The sequence below is a fragment of the Piliocolobus tephrosceles genome, chromosome 1, assembly GCF_002776525.5.
Source record: "Piliocolobus tephrosceles isolate RC106 chromosome 1, ASM277652v3, whole genome shotgun sequence".
Classification (NCBI taxonomy): Eukaryota; Metazoa; Chordata; class Mammalia; order Primates; family Cercopithecidae; genus Piliocolobus; species Piliocolobus tephrosceles.
Window position 1 is genome coordinate 196,467,559 of NC_045434.1, and position 18,605 is coordinate 196,486,163.

The following is an 18,605-nucleotide window of genomic DNA, read 5'->3' on the forward strand; positions in this document are numbered from 1 at the left end:
GCCTCGAATGCCCAGGTCTCCACTTGCCAACTTAAAGTGAATACTTCAGCAGTATCAAACCACTTGCAGCACCACGTTCAAACTATGCCGTTTCATGTCTCCATGTTCCCACTCATGCTGTTCCTCCTATCTGGAATCCAACACATCCTATCCACCTCCTCTTCTTTGCCTGGCTAACTCCTCATCCTTCTGGGTTCAGGATCTCCAGAAACCTCTCTTTTACCTCCCTTCCTCCCACTGACTCTCCTGTGCTCCCCCAGGATACTGTGGGCACTGCTCTCACAGTACTGTGCTAAAACTCCCTTCTATATTTGTGTCCTCTCGGCAAGGCTCAGAAGCACTGGGGTCTCATTCTTCTTGTATCCCTAACACTGAGCAACTTGCATGGCAGAGAACAAAATAAATATTGGCTAAATTCTAGAGATTCCATCATTAAGTTCTGCCCACCATGTCCCAAGGATTCCTGCTCACCTGTACTTGTGAGCGCAACTGATCCATCTTCTGTTGCTGCTTCTCCACAATCTGAAAGGCAAAGTTATCAAGGCAGGCTGCAAGCACAAGGCTGACAGTAAGGTCAGAGGGCAAGAGGGCTGCACTAGGACATGTGGTCTGGCTATTACACCATTAAGAGGGAGACCAGGGTACAGATTAGTGAACTCTACCTACAGAAATATAAACCAGACTCCTAATCCTGGCTAACTAGCTTCACAATACTGTGCTCCAATCACAAGGTTTATACAGGAATGTAGTGTATATACAGGAATGACCACTACTGGGGAAAGGGAACTCTCACCCTAATAACTGCAGGCCAGTGGAATCAACTTTATATATAGCCAGTGCAAACTCTTGTTCTTTGGTACAAGGACATGGCTAAAAATTCAGTTTAAATGAAGCTTGCCATTTCTAGTGCTATTATGGTTGTTGTTATTTACAGTTTTGGTCATACTGATTATCCAAGAAGGGACCCTAAACAGGCCTGGTTTCTTGTCTTTTAAAGACTGCAGGTGTTCTCTGAATCAATTCAGGGTTTCTATATGGGCCTGAGCCATGAATAAAGTACACCAAACTTTACTGCACCATTTTGGGTCATCTAATCTAGACATTCAGAGGCATATCATCCCTCCTCTTACTTTTGCCTATATTCTAAGTGAGTCAAGTTTGCCTGTTGTAAGGATGACATTCTAAATACAAATTATTATATAGGGTGACTTCTCAGAAAAGAAAGAAAAGCTCTTGGTAACAAATCCTAGATAGCCCAAAGCCAAGAATTCATGTCTGCCTCCCAATACACAATCTTCTCTTTCCTCCCAGCCTACCCTCCATTACAGCCTGGACACCCTCAGTCACCTTTTGGAGCAAATCATATTGCTTCTGCCAGGACTCCATTTCCACTTCTGGACCTTCTCCACTGGTCTCCTCCACAGACTGTTTATCTTGCAGGCTGAAAGACAGTGGCCCCTTCAAGAACTCTGAAGTTAGAGACAAGTGGCTTTGATTCTTGGTTCTGCTATTTATTGAACATTTTGAGGCAAGACATTTAGTCCCCTCCAAGCGGTAGCTGGGGATAATACTTAGGTCTGTTGTAATATAAGGGGTGCCACACAAAAGCTCCTCAGCGTATGTTAATTCTCTTCCCTAGGGGCCAGAATCTATACAATGTGACACCAATTCTCTACCTGCCCAAGGCTCTTGTATATTTTGTTTTGATATTTAAAGAATACAAATTTATCACATGTATTTAGACTGTAAGTCATACATGTACATTGTAGGAAGTTCAGAAAATACAAAAGCTGTTCTCTCGGCACACACAGTCTGGCGCAAAGCCAACTTTGTCCTCTAACCCCACTTCTGACTCTGACCAATGGTTTCCTCCGGTGGGTCCCTACAATTACTTATAGCAAAGCCCGACTGCTGAGATAAACAACAGGGACACTGTGGTTAAATATGGGATGAGAAATCCAATCTATCCCATTAGAAACTGGAATTGGTCCAAGAGGCTGTTGAAACACAGAAACTGCTATTAATATGGAGGAGATTCCCAAGACACCCTGAGAGTACATTATGGCATCTTGTTTGTTCTCAGAACCTGTCATGGCAATGGAGAACAATCCCTAGGGCTGAGGAGAAACAGATGCTCCTGGTAGCCTTTATTAACTACATGGCTCGAACTGTGGATAACTCTCAGTTCTTACCACCAGTACCCACTTTTGAAAGTATACAGATACCTCATTTCCCAGTTTATAAAGTGCTTTCATTTATTCAACACATACATACTAAGAATTATGTGCCAGACACGGGGTTAGATCCTTACAAAAGCTGTGAAGATAAGCCCCCACTGCATCCCTACTCCATGCCAAAGATATAAAAGCTGCTTCCCTATTATTCACAGTCCAAAGAAAACAAAGCTCAGAGAAGTAAAATGATTTTCCCAAATCACCCAAAGTCACACAGGTAAGTAAGCAGGATGGCTATGACAAAAAACTCTCTCCACTCCTCTCAATCCCACAGGGTTATTTACCTATGTCCAGCAGAGGAAAATTCCGCTTCTCTCTGCTTCAGGCTTTCCAGTTGAGTCTCCTTGTCTCTGCAGATTGCCTGGGTCTCCTCTAGCAAACTCTCCAGCTCAGTCACTTTCTCCTGCAGCTCTGTGCTCTTCAACTCAGAATCCTTAAGCTGAGAAACAGGATCCCACGTTTAGGTCAAATAAGTCAAGTGTTAGAAATGCAAAATGCTTGTTTCTCGGTGTCGCAAAGAAATAGCACTCAAACATACATTTAATTTCCTCAGCAAGGCAATTTTTACACATCCTGGCTAACACGGTGAAACCCTGTCTCTACTAAAAAATACAAAAAACTAGCCGGGCGAGGTGGCGGGTGCCTGTAGTTCCAGCTACTCGGGAGGCTGAGGCAGGAGAATGGCGTAAACCCGGGAGGCCTCGGAGCTTGCAGTGAGCTGAGATCCGGCCACTGCACTCTAGCTTGGGTGACAGAGCCAGACTCCGTCTCAAAAAAAAAAAAAAAAAAGAAAGGGTGCTCCTCGCAGATGGAACAATGGCGAGAGCACAACTGGACAGGGGAAGAGAAGGAGTTCTTATTCCTGAAGCAGGTCGTCCCTACTGCTATGTTGTCACCCTATTGGCTAGGGTTGAACCACACAGTCTAAGCTAATTCCGATTGGCTATTTTAAAGAGAGCAGGTGTATGAGCCAGAGTAGGGGGGGTGAGTAGTTTGGTGGGAAGGACAGTTAGGAACAGGTAACTAAAGGTGACTTAGGTCAGAGCAGGTGACCGGGGAGACTCAGGTCAAAGCAGGTGACCGGGATGAGTCAGGACGGAGCAGGTGACCAGGGGAACAGATGTGAACTACTGATTAAAACTGGTGGAAAAGGTTGTTTGATGAAACTAGAAGCAAGAGGGTGAAGAGAACCAGGAAGTTAAACTTTAAAGAGTAAGAGAGCTGAACATACTGATTCTTTGAAGAGAAACTTGGGGTTCACTATATTTAACATAAGGAAGCCTCTGTCTGGGTACCTCAAAAATTTGCAGTCTGGTTACAAATCTGACAAATGTGAATCTGGACATGACTGCTTTGGGATTATCCTTTCAGGAAGTCACAGGATAACTGCATACAGCAGATGATGAAAAAGTTCCCCTGCCTGGCCACTCCCTGATCACCCCAGGCATGCCAAGACATTGCTGCTACCTGCTGGCTCTGCTTCTGATGGTCTTCCAGCGTGGGCAGGTCAGCCAGGTAGCGCTCCAAGGTCTCAATACGCTGCTGCTTCTCCCGGTTCTGCTCTGATTCCTTCTGACATTTCTTTTTCAAATTATTGATATGTTTATCGCGACCTTTGACCTAGAAGAAGAAATGTGAAGTTTGTCTCCACCCTTCACTCCACTATGACCCTGCCGGAGTGCAGTGGTGTGATCTCAGCTGACTGCAGCCTCCAACTCCCAGGCTCAAGTGGTCCTCCTACCTCAACCCCTGGACTACAGGCACACGCTACCACGGCAGGCTAATTTTTCTATTTTTTGTAGAGACAGGGTTTTGCCATGTTTTTCAGGCTGGTCTCCAACTCCTGCCCTCAAGCCATTCACCCACCTTGGCCTCCCAAAGTGCTGGGATTACAGGCATGAGCCACCACACCCAGCCACATCAACTTTTTTTGAAGCAACCCTTGAGGTTGTGAATGTTGTTCTACTGCAATGAAGGTAGGAAGCCAAACAAATTTTGCCATTTAGGATTTGAGTATAAAACTAAAGAATTAATGAACTTTCAAATCAAGGACAGAGAAACACTTCTAGGGCAGTTTTTAAAAACTGGCAGCATTTCTGTTGTAAAATACAGAATTTGTCTGGTCTCTGTACCTGGTTCCTGGGAGGTAACCTCTAAGCCCTTGGAATTTCCTGAATTGGACAGAAGTGGGCCAGAACCCATCATGAGTAAATTTATGCCAATACTATGACTCAGAATGGATGCAGATCACCAGAAAAACCAACTGCTTTGAACCTAATCTACTACGGGAAAGGGAGAGGGATGGGTGATTGAGTTTAATCATGCCTACATAAATGAAACTCCAACTAAAAACTCTGGACACAGAAGCTCACTGGGGCTTCCTGGTGGGTAAACACATAAATGTGCTGTGTTTACATGCTCTTATTCCACACAAGGAGAGGGCATGGAAGCTCTGCTCTCAGGATGCTCCTGGACCTCACCCTATGTCTCTCTTCATTTGGCTGGTCCTGAATTATATCCCACCCCCTCACCCCCTTTTTTTTTTGAGACAGATTTTCGCTCTTGTCACCCAGGCTGGAGTGCAGTGGCACGATCTTGGCTCACTGCAACCTCCGCCTCCCAGGTTCAAGTGATTCTCCTGACTCAGCTTCCTGAGTAGCTGGGATTACAGGCACCCGCCACCACGCCCAGCTAATTATTCTACTTTTAGTACAGAATAATACTGTACTAAAAATGGGATGGGATTTCACCATGTTGGCCAGGCTGGTCTCGAACCCCTGACTTCAGGTGATCCACCCGCCTTGGCCTCCCAAGGTGCTGGGATTACAGGCATCACCCACTGCGCCCAACCCTGAATTGTATCACTTATAATAAAACTGTAATAATAAGTATAGTACTTTCCTGAGTTCTGTAAGTAATTCTGGGAATTATTAAACCTGAAGGTCACAGAAGCCAGTTGGTCAGAAATATGAGTGGCCTGACGACCCCAGAATTTGCTGTTGGCATCTGGAGTTTTGTTGAGAACTATAACTTAAAACTTGTGGTGTCTGACACTAACTCTAGATGGTCTGCATCTGAATTGGACCACAGAAGTATACATAACTTTCTGATAAGACATATAACCAGTTTGGTCAGAAAAGTAATATATTCTTCCCTAAATACCGCACATGATATAAAGCCATGCAATCAACTGGAAAGGCTAATGAGACTTGAGAGAAACAGCTATGTCCGTTTGCTAATTATCATATCCTAAACACACAGCAGAATGCCTGGCACAGAGCAGGTATTCAATAAAGATTTGAACAGAGGCTTTTTCTTCACCATTATGGTGCTTTGTTTTATTTTGTTTGCTTACGAACAAGGAAGCTGAGGAAAACAAGAGAAAACAGAAAAAGTGATGCAGATATATTAAATGTCAAAGAGGAGACAAAGGCCTAATTTAATCCAAAGATATAACACTACTAAGAAAGATCCCTGAAAATCAGTCAAAAGCTTTATCCTAGGTCCAATCTGTACTCTTAAATCTCTGAACTAGTGATTTTCACATTTCAGTATGTATCAGAATCACCTGGAAAGCTTACTGAAAATGGTAAACTGACCATAAATGTTTATGTGTTCTCCCTTCCAAAAACATCTTTAAAATGACAGAAAAGAAATAAAGTATCAACTGAGAAACAACAGGGGAGGAAACAAAAGTCTAGGAAAGATTTTTTTTTTTTTGAGACAGGGTCTCGCTCTGTCACCCATGCTGAAGTGCAGTGACACGGACACAGCCCACTGCAGCCTTGACCTCCTGGGATCAAGTGATTGATGCTCCCACCTCAGCCTCCTGAGTGGCTTAGACTACAAGTGCGTACTACCACGCCCAGCAAATATTAAAAAAAAAAAAAATTTTTTTTTTGAGACGGAGTTTCGTTCTTGTTGCCCAGGCACGTGCAGTGGCACGATCTCGACTCACTGCAACCTCCACCTCCCGGGATCAAGCGATTCTCCTGCCTCAGCTTCCCAAGCAGCTGGGGTTACAGGTGTCCACCACCACACCCAGCTAATTTTTTGTATTATTGGTAGAGACAGGGTTTCACCATATTGGCCAGGCTGGTCTTGAACTCCTGACCTTACGTGATCCGCCTACCTCGGTCTCCCAAAGTGCTGGGATTACAGGCGTGAGCCACCGAGCCTGACTTAAAATTTTTTTATAGAGATGGAGTCTCGCCATGTTGCCCAGGCTGTTCTTGAACTGGGCTCAAGCAATTCTCCTGCCTTGGCCTCCCAAAGTACCAGGATTAACAGGAGTGAGCCACCATGCCCAGCTTATGAAAGATTTTAACGTGTTTTTTTTTTTTTTTTTTTTTTTTTTGAGACGGTGTCTTGCTCTGTCGCCCAGGCTGGAGTGCAGTGGCCGGATCTCAGCTCACTGCAAGCTCCGCCTCCCGGGTTTATGCCATTCTCCTGCCTCAGCCTCCCGAGTTGCTGGGACTACAGGCGCCCGCCACCTCGCCCGGCTAGTTTTTTGTATTTTTAGTAGAGATAGGGTTTCACCGTGTTAGCCGGGATGGTCTCGAACTCCTGACCTCGTGATCCGCCCGTCTTGGCCTCCCAAAGTGCTGGGATTACAGGCTTGAGCCACCGCGCCCGGCCAGATTTTAACGTTTTTAAAAGGTGAAAGTGAACAGGGGAGATAAATGACATGGGGCAGAAAAGTTACAATCTGTAGTGGGAGTTACAGACAACAGGGAAGAAAATCTGTTCCTCCCAACTCCCAAGAGCCTCTGAAGTACCAGCTCAAGATGGAGGCAAGTATCAACCACAGATTTGAAAACCAGGGGAATTCCCTAGAAATCTATATACAAGTTAGCTAGATATCAGCCCCACCCTGGGCTTCCCCATCAGGAGACTATTCTCTGAAGAAATCGATGAGAGAGATTCCCGACTCAAGAGTACCCAGTCACAGCAGAGAGGGTGAAGTATTGGGTTGAAAACAAGTGTAAGTAAAAATCTATGTATATGGCCAGGTATGGTGGCTCACACCTGTAATCCCAGCACTTTGGGAGGCTGAGGTGGGAGGATTAGTTGAGGTCAGGAGCTCAAGACCAGCCTGGCCAAAATGGTAAAACTCCATCTCTATAAAAAGTACAAAAATTAGGCCGGTGCAGTGACTCAAGCCTGCAATAATCCTAGCACTTTGGGAAGTCAAGGTGGGTGGATCACCTGAGGTCAGGAGTTTGAGACCAGCCTGAGAAACATGGCAAAATCCTATCTCTACTAAAAATACAAAAATTAGCCGGGCAAGGTGGTGGGTGCTTGTAATCCCAGCTACTCAGGAAGCTGAGGCAGGAAATCGCTTGAACCCAGGAGACGGAGGCTGTAGTAGCCGAGATCATGCCACTGAACTCCAGCCCAGGCAACAGAGCGAGACTCTATCTCGGAAACAAAAAAAACCCAGGCGTGGTAGTACATGCCTGTAATCCCAGCTACTCAGGCGGCTGAGGCATGAGAGAGAATAGTTTGAACCTGGGAGGCGGAGGCTGCAGTGAGCCTAAATTGTGGCACTGCACTCCACCCACTCCACAGTCTCCAGCGAGACTGTCTCTCAAAAAAAAAAAAAAAAAAAAAATTGTATGTTTAGAACTGTGGGGACTCTAAGCCCAATCTCAACACCAAGAATCCAAAGGCTAAAAAGCATTCCTGCCTCTAGCCTCTCCACCAGAGAGCAGGTTGAAGATTCTTCCCTAGAGAGAGTGAGAGAAGACATCCAGATACTGACATTTGAGTGTTCCCAAGTGAAAAGGGTAGCCTAAGTCTGATCCTACATTGAAGTCCAACAGGTAACCACCATGAACCCAGAGCTTTCATCCAGCTTTTAAATGCTTCCTTTTTATTTTTTTGAAGGAGTCTCACTCTCATCACCAAGGCTGGAGTGCACTGGCGCGATCTCAGCTCACTGCAACCTCCACCTCCCGGGTTCAAGCGATTCTCCTGCCTCAGTCTCCTGAGTAGCTGGGATTACAGGCACCCATTACCACACCCGGCCAATTTTTGTATTTTTAGTAAAGACAGGATTTCGCCATGTTGGCCAGGCTGGTCTCAAATTGCTGACCTCAGGTGATCCACCCGCCTTGGCCTCCCAAAGTGCTGGGATTACAGGCGTGAGCCACCGCACCCAGCCTGCTTCCTTCTTAAATACGAATGCCCGTCCATTCAATGATCACCAAGTTTCTAACATGAAAGACACCAAAAACAGAAAAAAAGGACCTTAAGAAAACAAGAAATACTATAAACAGATATAAACATCCAAAACAATTACAATCAATATTGTCGGGGAGATACTGTTCCCATGAAAAAAAAAAACAGATGTCTAAAATTCATCAAAGAAAAAAAGTGCAGGAAAAGCATACTATTCAGAAATATAGCTGTCCCTTGGCATATATGGGGGACTGGTTCCAGGACCACCTTTGTATATCGAAATCTGCTTATACTTGAGTCCCACAGTTGGTCCTGTAGAAACTGCATATACGTCAGCCCTCCATACACTCTGGTTTTGCATCTCTTGAATATGTGATTTTTGATCTGCATTTGGTTGAAAAAAAATACACGTACAAGTGGAACTGTGCAGCTTAAATGTATTGTTCCAAGGTCAACTATATATATCAGAGGAAAGAGGAGAGCTCTAGATAGATACTACTGTGGGGTTGTGCTGGGGTACAGAACTACTAATCTTTTTTTTTTTTTTTTTTCAGACAGTGTCTTGCTGTTACCCAGACTGCAGTGTAACTTGTGAAATCATGACTTACTGCAGCCTTGATCTTTTGGGCTCCAGTGATTCTCCCACCTCAGCCTCCTGAGTAGCTGGGACTACAGGTGGCACCACCACACCTGGCTAATTTTTAAAAAATTTTTTGTAGCTTTCGCCACTTGGCAGCCACTCAACCCAGCCACTTCCAGGTCCCTGCCATCCTGCTCCTTCCCTTCCTGGGAACCAGCCCAGTTCCAAGCCGCCCACAGAGCCTCCGGGAATGCCTGGCTATAAGCTGGCTTTAATCTTGACAGCCATGCTGTGGCCAGAGACTTCTGCTACTTTGAAATGTATGATACAAGCCCTGATGAACAGAGGAGCAATAGTGAGGGACTTGGAAAACCTGGGCGAATGAGCACTTCCTCGTAAGATCTCTGTCAACAGCACAGCAGAGGCGGGTATTTCTTGGTGAATTTTTATGCACCGACCACAACTGTTGAAAGCATGATGGAGCACTTTTCTAGAGATACAGATGTGATTAGACAGAGTATTGTGAAACATCCCAGGAACTAAAAGAATATGAAGAGATTGTCCTAGTCTCACTTGATGAAAAACTATATTCCACAAAGCAGCAGCAGTGAGGGCCAGGTACAGTGGCTCACATCTGTAATCCCAGCACTTTGGGAGGCCAAGGTGGGTGAATCACCTGAGGCCAGGAGTTCAAGACCAGCCTGGCGAACAATAGTGAAACCCCGTCTCTACTAAAAGTACAAAATTAAGCCCAGCGTGATGGCATGCGCCTATCATCCCAGCTACTTGGGAGGCTAAGTCACAAGAATGACTTGAGCCAGAGAGGTGGAAATTGAAGTGAGAAGATTCACTAGACTTTAGCCTTATATAGAATTCCTTCACATTTGAGCAGCATGGATGAGAAGGAATAGTTTGCAAGCCTGGCCTTTATTTAAGAGGTTGCAGGTGCTGTTTGATTTTTCTAAAGTATTTTTAGCCCATGCTCCCCTTTGCTGCAAGAAGTAGGGAACTGCTCACTGACAAGCTTCTCTATCATCTCTGGCACCAGTGGATCATTCTTGATTTTGTTTTCATTAGTGTCATTTCTTTGTCAGCGAGGACTTTTCCCCTTCCAACAGTTACACCCTCCGCCCCCCGCCTTTTTTTTGGAGACAGAATCTCACTCACTCTGTTGTCCAGACTGGAGAGCAGTGGTGTGATCTCGGCTCACTGCAACATCTACCTCCTGGGTTCAAGCGACTCTCTTGTCCCAGTCTCCTAAGTAGCTGAGGTTACAGGCACCCACTACCACATCCGGTTTTTTTTTTTTTTTTTTTTTTTTTTTGAGACGGAGTCTTGCTCTGTCGCCAGGCTGGAAGTGCAGTGGCGTGATCTTGGGTCACTGCAACCTCCGCCTCCCGGGTTCAAGCGATTCTCCTGCCTCAGCCTCCCAAGCAGCTAGGACTATAGGCGTGTGCCACCACACCCAGCTAATTTTTTGTATTTTTAGTAGAGATGGGGTTTCACCATGTTGGCCATGATGTTCTCAATCTCCTGACCTTGTGCCTTGTGATCTGCCCACCTCAGCCTCCCAAAGTGTTGGGATTACAGGTGTGAGCCATCATGCCCGGCCACTTTTGTTTTTGTTTTTTAGTAGAGACAGGGTTTCACCATGTTGGCCAGACTGGTCTCAAACTCCTGACCTCAAGTGATTCACCTGCCTTGGCCTCCCAATATGCTGGGATTACAGGTGTGAGCCACTGTCTCCGGCCAGTAAAAACAAAACTTATAATACCACCTGGGATTGTAAACTAGTCATTCAGACTGTATAACCACATAGAAATAAAAATTGAAGAGCAATGTATTATATGGGCAAATTTTGCTCTGAGTAACAAACTTGATTTTAGAAAAAAAAAAAAATTTTTTTTTTTAAGAGAAGGAGTCTCACTATGTTGTCCAGACTTGTCTTTTTTTTTTTTTTTTTTGAGACAGAGTCTCGCTCTGTCACCCAGGCTGGAATGCCGTGGCCGGATCTCAGCTCACTGCAAGCTCCGCCTCCCGGGTTTACGCCATTCTCCTGCCTCAGCCTCCCGAGTAGCTGGGACTAGAGGCGCCCGCCACCTCACCCAGCTAATTTTTTGTATTTTTAGTAGAGATGGGGTTTCACTGTGTTAGCCAGGATAGTCTTGATCTCCTGATCTTGTGAACCACCTGTCTCGGCCTCCCAAAGTGCTGGGATTACAGGCTTGAGCCACCGCGCCCGGCCTCAGACTTGTCTTAACTCCTGAGCTCAAGCAATCCTCTTGCCACAGTCTCCCAAAGTGCTGGAATTATAGGTATGAGCCACTGAGTCTGGCCAGAACTATTAAATTTTTTATTTTTTCATTTGTTTTTAGAACTACTAATTTTATTATAAATCTATTGGTATTTAATTACTTAACTTAGATATATAAATTATTATTATTTTTAAACTCACTAACTCAACGTTATTTTATTTTTTTGAGATGGAGTTTTGCTCTTGCTGTCCAGGCTGGGGTGCAATGGAGCAATCTCGGCTCACTGCAACCTCCACCTCCCGGGTTAAATTGATTCTCCTGCTTCAGCCTCCTGAGTAGCTGGGATTATAGGCATGTGCCACCATGCCCAGCTAATTTTGTATTTTTAGTAGAGATGGGTTTCTCCATGTTCGTCAGGCTGGTCTCGAACTCCCAACCTCAGGTGATCTGCCCATCTAAGCCTCCCAAAGTGCAGGGATTACAGGCATAAGCCACAGCGCCCAGCCTAACTCAACTTTAAATTTTCTTTTTTAACAAACCCTCTTAAGTCCTTCTAGTACCAATAACATCAGCATCACCTGGGAGCTTGTCAGAAATGCAGAATCCAGCTGGGTGCAGTGGATCACATCTGTAATCCCAGCACTTTAGGAGGCTGAGGTGGGTGGATCACCTGAGGTCAGGAGTTCGGGACTGGCCTGGCCAACATGGTGAAACCTCATCTCCACTAAAATTACAAAAATTAGCTGGGTGTGGTATCAGGCACCTATAATCCCAACTACTTGGGAGGCTGAAGCAGGAGAATTGCTTGAACCCAGGAGGCTGAGGTTGCAGTGAGCTGAGATTGCACCACTGCACTCCAGCCCGGATGCCAGAGTGAAACTCCATGTCAAAAAAAAAAAAAAAAGAAATGAAGGATCTCAGGCCCCCTCCTAGAACTACTGAATCTGATGTACATTTTTAACAAGATCCCCAAGTGATTCTGAAACACTGAAGTTTGAGAAATATTGCTATAGTTGTTTTAAGTGGTCCAGTACTTAACATTACTAAACTGGTTCCCCAAAAACACATGCTTTAAAGCAAGCCATGAATTGGGAGATAACAACAAAACCAAAGAACTGTAAACCTAAGGCAATTTTAAGAGTACTGGCAAAAAAAAAAAAAAACCACCCAAACTAGCTGTGCACCTGGATTTTTTTTTTTTTCCCCCTGAGTCTTGCTCTGTTACCCAGGCTGGAGTGCAACAGCATGATGGCGTGATCCTGATTCACTGCAACCTCCACCTCCTGGGTTCAAGCTATTCTCCTGCTTCAGCCTCCCAAGTAGCTGAGATTACAGGCGCCAGCCACCACACCCGGCTAATTTTTGTATTTTTAGTAGAGATGGGGTTTCACCATGTTGGCAAGGCTGGTCTCGAACACCCAGCCTCAAGTGATCCACCCATTTCGGCCTCCCAAAGTGCTGGGATTACAGGTGTAAGCCACCATGCCTGGCGCACATGGAATTTTTCTCTACTTTTTAGGAAGGGTGAGAAACCAGACTGAATGATATAAATACACCACAGGTATTTAAGTATCTTGCAACAGTGCCATCTGGTATGAGTACTCAAGTTGGTTTTCTACCCAGACCAGCTGGTGGTACATTGCACAGCACAACCTGGGACAGTGAGGGATCATACAACTTTCCCTGACTGTTGTGGTTTTGTGGAGATGAAGCAGAAATGAGGGAGGGAGGAGAGTTCCATTTCTAGCAAAAAGGAGATCTGTGATGATTCTGTGTGAGAAGGCAGTGGAGGATCTCACCCAGTTGTCTCCTTTTAGTTCAGGAATGGGGGCCAGAAACACCTTAGGCTTTAGAGTAGACAGCTGACTGCCAATTCCTTTGTGAATTAGGGCTATCAGCTATTCAGCTCACCCTTTCTTCCTGTTTCTTCACTTCCTCAGAATGCTTCTGCAACGCCACTTTGAGCGACTCTCTGATGAGCTGGACTTCAACTTCAGAAGCAGAGAGTTTCTTTTCAAGGTCAATCTTTTCTCTGCTCAAGGCTTCTGTCTTCTGTGCAAACTGTGCACGTAAGAAAGTGTTTTCTCGCTGCAATTCCTGCCAGAAAGATTCTCAATATGTAACTGTTCTCTACCCTTCTAGTCTCATGTACTTTATTTATTCCCAGCATACTTCATGGTCAAATATCATTTTTCTCCAATAATTTCTTTAAGAAGTGGTTCTCAACTGGGTCTTAGGGTTAACAGCATCAGCCTTACCTATTGCTGTAATTTGTTAGCAACGCGCAATTCAATTTCTTAAGCCTAACTCTTAGGCCCACCAAATCAGAAACTATAGGGATGGGTCCCAATAATCTGTGTTTTAACAAGCGCTCCAGGGATTCTGATGCACACTCACATTTGAGAACCACTGCCTTAAAGCAATACCTAAGCCACTGTATACTGGAAGGAACCCAGGACAAGACATCAGAAGACCTGGGCTTAAAGCCTGGCTTCCCTCCACTCATTCTCTATATTATCTCAGGCAAGTCTTCCTCTTTCTCGGGTTTCAATTCTTTCATCAGTAAATTTGAAGAATTAACTAGATTTTATTTAAGGCACTTCCCACTGTTAACATTCTGATTCTATGAGACAGGATACTGCCTTAATTAGGTAGCAAAGCCAGTGCTATAACCTGTCAAATATCCAACATTCAAATGCCCAAACTGCAGAGGCTTGGTCAACAAAGCAGGCTTCTTTTCAAGCTCTCAACCCCTACAACCATTGATCTCAGTGAGAATATTATCTTCTTCAGCTGCTCCTAGATATGGAGGATAAAAATGAGAATGGCCGGGTGCAATGGCTCACTCCTGTAATCTCAGCACTTTGGGAGGCTTAGGTAGGCGGATCACGAGGTCAGGAGTTCGAGACCAGCCTGGCCAATATGGCGAAACCCCATCTCTACTAAAAACATAAAAATTAGCCAGGCATGGTGGCAGGCGCCTGTAATCCTAGCTACTTGGGAGGCTGAGGCAGGAGAATCGCTTGAACCAGGAAGACGGAGGTTGCAGTGAGCCGAGATTGTGCCACTGCACTCCAGCCTGGGTGACAGAGCAGGGAGAAAAAAAAAAAAAGAGAGAATGGCTCTAAATCCCGCATCATCTTTGCCTCTCTCTCCTTTTGGCCAGGGCTAAAAGATTAAGTCTTCTCATAACATCACTCAACTCTAGGACTTTACTATCTACCTTTCTCCCAAGTATGTCTTGACACCCAGGCATCTGGACTTTCACCTGGTTCTTAGCCTTTTCTGCCACCACTAGGGCATGATAAAGGGTGCTTTATAATTAGTATGTTTACTCTTTGAGGGTAATTAGTATGTTTACTCTTGATCTCTTTTGTATCTCCTGGATACCTAATGGTGCCAAGCATAGGGAAGACACTGAGTTATGACAAACAGAATGCCATCTTGATTGCCAATACTTACCTGTAGCCTCAGCAAGCAGACATCACCAAAGGGGGCAGGGCGGCCCAAGAGGGCACTGTGGACTTGCAGTTCGCTCTCTCGCACTTTCTGCTCCAGCTGAGAGATGTGTTTCCTCTGCCTGCACAAGCCGGTAGAATCGGGTCAAGGTCCTGATGCTAACCCCTCACAATATAAGCCCCTACTAAATATAATCCCTATTATGTAAGCAAGATCTTAGATTCTGGATATCACTATTTTCTGAAGGAAGAACAAATGAGAAAGATAACTGAGGGGAAATGAGGAAAAAATCAGAGGCAATGAACTGGCTACCCCCTTCAGGCATTCCCTAGAGCCCTAAAGAAATATATAACTGGCCTATTACGTTATATATACAAACTGCCTCCACTGTGAGGCAAGACATGGGCCCAAACAGAGGAGGAATGTTTTGCCCTTGGGAAGACTCCATTAGGTGTCTTCAATGGGGCCTGGGAGAGTAGTCCGGCTCTGTGGTACCCCTTGCCCTCTTACTTATCAATGAGAAGCTCTTTTTCTTTCAGAAGGTGTTCATTACTGTTCAAGATGCTGATCCACTGTGCTGGCTCTAAGATGGGCAGTGAAGGAGCAAAAGCAGGAGGATGGTGGCAGATGGCTCCATTCTGAAGCTGAAAGGCAAGTAGGCCCAGATGAGCTTGATCCTGACCCATACATGCCTGAAAACACCTGAGCAGTAATCAGCTGGGTCTGTAGTCAAGGCCCAACTTGGCTCAGGCTGATGAGGCCCAATGTTTATGAAATAATTTTAGCTCTGAGGCATGACTGGAAAGAACCTGCCAGGAAGGCTTCTGCCAACTGAACACTCCCTGTTCAAAAAGGCTCTAGTTTCTAAGAAAAGGTCAGTTATCTTTTATTATCTAGCAACAGAGGCAAACCAGGAGCTAGGATGTCGTCACCAACCAAGGAAGGGGAATATGTCTGCTCCCTTCCTTCCCACTCTTCAGCAGCATAAGGATTTTTTAAAAGAAAATATGCTGGGCGTGGTGGCTCACGCCTGTAATCTTAGCACTTGGGGAGGCCAAGGCGGGCAGACTGCCTGAGCTCTGGAGTTCTAAACCAGCCTGGGCAACAGGGTGAAACCCTGTCTCCACTAAAAAATACAAAAAATTAGCCGGCGGTAGCGGCATGCACCTGTGGTTCCCAGCTACTCAGGAGGCTGAGGCAGGAAAATTGCTTGAACCTGGGAGGTGGAGGTTGCAGTAAGCCAAAATCATGCCACCGGGAGACAGAGCAAGACTCTGTCTCCAGAAAAAAAACATACACACACACACAAAAAAAAAAAAAAAAAAAGAAAAAGAAAAGAAAAGAAAAAAGAAAATACAGGCCAGGTGCAGTAGCTCACCCCCCACCCCCGAGCTTTGGGAGGCCGAGGCGGACAGATCACAAGGTCAGGAGTTCGAGACCAGGCTGGCCAGCATGGTGAAACTGTTTCTACTAAAAATACAAAAACGACCCAGGTGTGGTGGCACGCACCTGTAGTTTCAGCTACTCAGGAGGTTGAGGCAGGAGAATCACTTGACCCCCCTAGGAGGTGGAGGTTGCAGTGAGCCGAGATCATGACACTGCACTCCAGCTTGGGCAACAGAGCGAGACTCCATCTCAAAAAAAATAAAAAAAAAAAAAAAGAAAATACAAAAGTGATAGAACACAGGGGCTCAAAGAAGGTTTTCATATTTATTTATTTATTTATTTATTTATTGAGACGGAGTCTCACTGTCATCCACGCTGGAGTGCAATGGAGTGGTCTTGGCTCACTGAAACCTCCACCTCCCAGGTTCAAGCAATTCTCCCACCTCAGCCTCCAAAGTAGTTGGGACTATCGGTGCATGCCACCACACCTGGCTAACTTTTACATTTTTAGTAGAGGCAGGGTTTCACTCTGCTGGCCAGACTGGTCTCGAACTCCTGCCCACCTTGGCCCAAAGTGCTGGGATTAAAGGCATGAGTCACTGCACCTGGCCTCAAAGATGGTTTTTAAATCCTAGCTCTACCAATCACCAGCTCTATGACCCTGGACAGATTATGTAGTCTAAGAACCTGGTAAGTTTCTACATCTACCTCGTTAGTACACTATGAAGATTAAATAAAATTCTGTAGCCTAGTAACTGGTATAAATACCTTTTAAATTTTCCTTTGTAACCTTTTGCTATTTTGGAGACTGTAACTGGTGCTTAATTTGACCGCCAAACAGATTCAATGGCCAACAGCTCACAAGCCTGTATTTCCTGTCTACAAACATCTTCCTTCTTTTTACAGCTATTTTCTTTAAAGCCAAAATTCAAAGGACAAAAGCTATTACAATTCTAAGAACTGTACAGAACCTAGAAAACCAAGGAAAGATGGACCTCTACCTGCATTTGCTCCATCTGTAAACGGATCAATTCCAGCTGCTGCCGACAAGTGCTGAGTTCACAAGATTGCTCTCGGGGATGCCAAGTGTCAGGACTCGGCTGCCACACCTGAGAGGGCAGAGGCTTGGAGAGCCCGGGAGCAGGCTGGAGTCCCAAAGGGAGGACCCCACTGCTATTAGAATGTGGTCCATTCCGCTCAAACACTGCCCCGCTGCCCGGTGCCTTCTTGGCCTCAGGCAACACTTTGTACAACTCCTTACTTGTGCTGGTTCTTGGGTTATGGAAGCGGACTCGGTGGTGAGGATCTGAATAAAGTGTCTCCATCACTGCCGACTGATTGAGGGTAGAGTCCATGCGAGGAATATCAAACTTCCTCGCCTCTTCTTGTCTTTCATGGCCCACTGCTGGAAACCAGGACTGCTCAATTCCATTTTCTCCAGGAGCACCAGAGAGATACACGAGATCTCTAGATAGGCCTGGAGAAAGTTTCATTGCACCGAGGTCTCCATTTCTTGTCATTCCCACACTTTCAGCCAACCCTGACAAAGGGAGTTTGGAGGAAGAGGGTCCAACAGGTGTAGAATTTGGCTTGGCAGGAGAGGTCCCTAAAGTAGAAGGCATCACATGGGCTGTTGGAATGGTTACATGGCTTTTGATGGGCTGGAAAGGAGGACTGCCACTTGAGCTGCAAAAATCTGCGGAGAGAATAGTCTTCCATAAGTAAAAATTGAAGCAGCAAGCTTTCTTGAGTTTGAATGCTATGCCAGAAACTCTCAGCCTGTCCTGAGACCAAGCAGAGAGAGCACCGTCATCAAAAGTATCAAGGAGAAAGACACAGCAACCAAACTGGCAGATGTATTTTCCAGGATCTCAAATGCCATTCACAAGGTAAACCAACAAAAGGCAATAATGGCTTCACTTACAACTTAGTCCTTTGTACTAGAATTAAAAAAATCTTGTCAGTCAACAGACAAAGCTGAAAACCGAACTTTAAAAAAAATTACTTACTTAAGGAAAATGAGTTAGGTCCTACTCTTCTGGAAGCTGGACAATTCTCAGCTATAATCAAATCTAATAAAAATATCCTTTCCAAGAGTTGCCAGAATCTTCTGCGACCTCCAAAAGCTCCCCCAGGAAGGTGAGCAACGAGTCCAAACTATCTGAAGAATGAAGCGAACTAGACAGTCTTGCTCAGTATGCAGGGCATGGAGTATGGCATCTGAGGCAGGATTCTGTTCTCTCTCCCATACCCCAGACCTGACTGCCTGGATATGTGAAGTTATTCTTAGTAACTCTCAGGTTTCACTCTAGCACAGTGAGCACTCTCAATTGGGTACACACTGAAATCCTCTATTTTATATTTTGCCTTTCACTTGGCCCCTTGTGTGTACCCAACTGTAGTTTTTTTTTTTTTTTTTTTTTTAACTTTTCCTTCAGACTGAATTCATGTTTCCTTTGGCTCCTGCGTGGTCTTGGGAGACAACCCTTGATTAGCCCTACTGCAGAA

At 45.2% G+C, this 18,605-nt stretch overlaps 1 protein-coding gene and 1 pseudogene across 5 annotated transcripts in view; one reads left to right on the plus strand and one right to left on the minus strand.

Moving 5' to 3' along the window:
- CEP85 (centrosomal protein 85) overlaps positions 1–18,605 on the minus strand; it is a 46,313-nt gene that overhangs the window by 6,472 nt on the left and 21,236 nt on the right. For 4 of the 5 annotated variants that reach the window (XM_023219562.2, XM_023219561.2, XM_023219560.2 and 1 more), the window contains exons 4-11: positions 17,099–17,793; positions 15,222–15,355; positions 14,715–14,832; positions 13,164–13,349; positions 3,702–3,854; positions 2,519–2,673; positions 1,348–1,441; positions 472–522 (exon numbers count right to left, since the gene is read on the minus strand). In XM_023219562.2, coding sequence (XP_023075330.1) covers positions 472–522; positions 1,348–1,441; positions 2,519–2,673; positions 3,702–3,854; positions 13,164–13,349; positions 14,715–14,832; positions 15,222–15,355; positions 17,099–17,793 — 1,586 coding nt within the window. The remainder of the gene's footprint in view (positions 1–471; positions 523–1,347; positions 1,442–2,518; positions 2,674–3,701; positions 3,855–13,163; positions 13,350–14,714; positions 14,833–15,221; positions 15,356–17,098; positions 17,794–18,605) is intronic. The other variant, XM_023219564.2, reaches the window with a different exon arrangement.
- LOC111547656 lies at positions 9,017–9,608 on the plus strand (annotated as a pseudogene).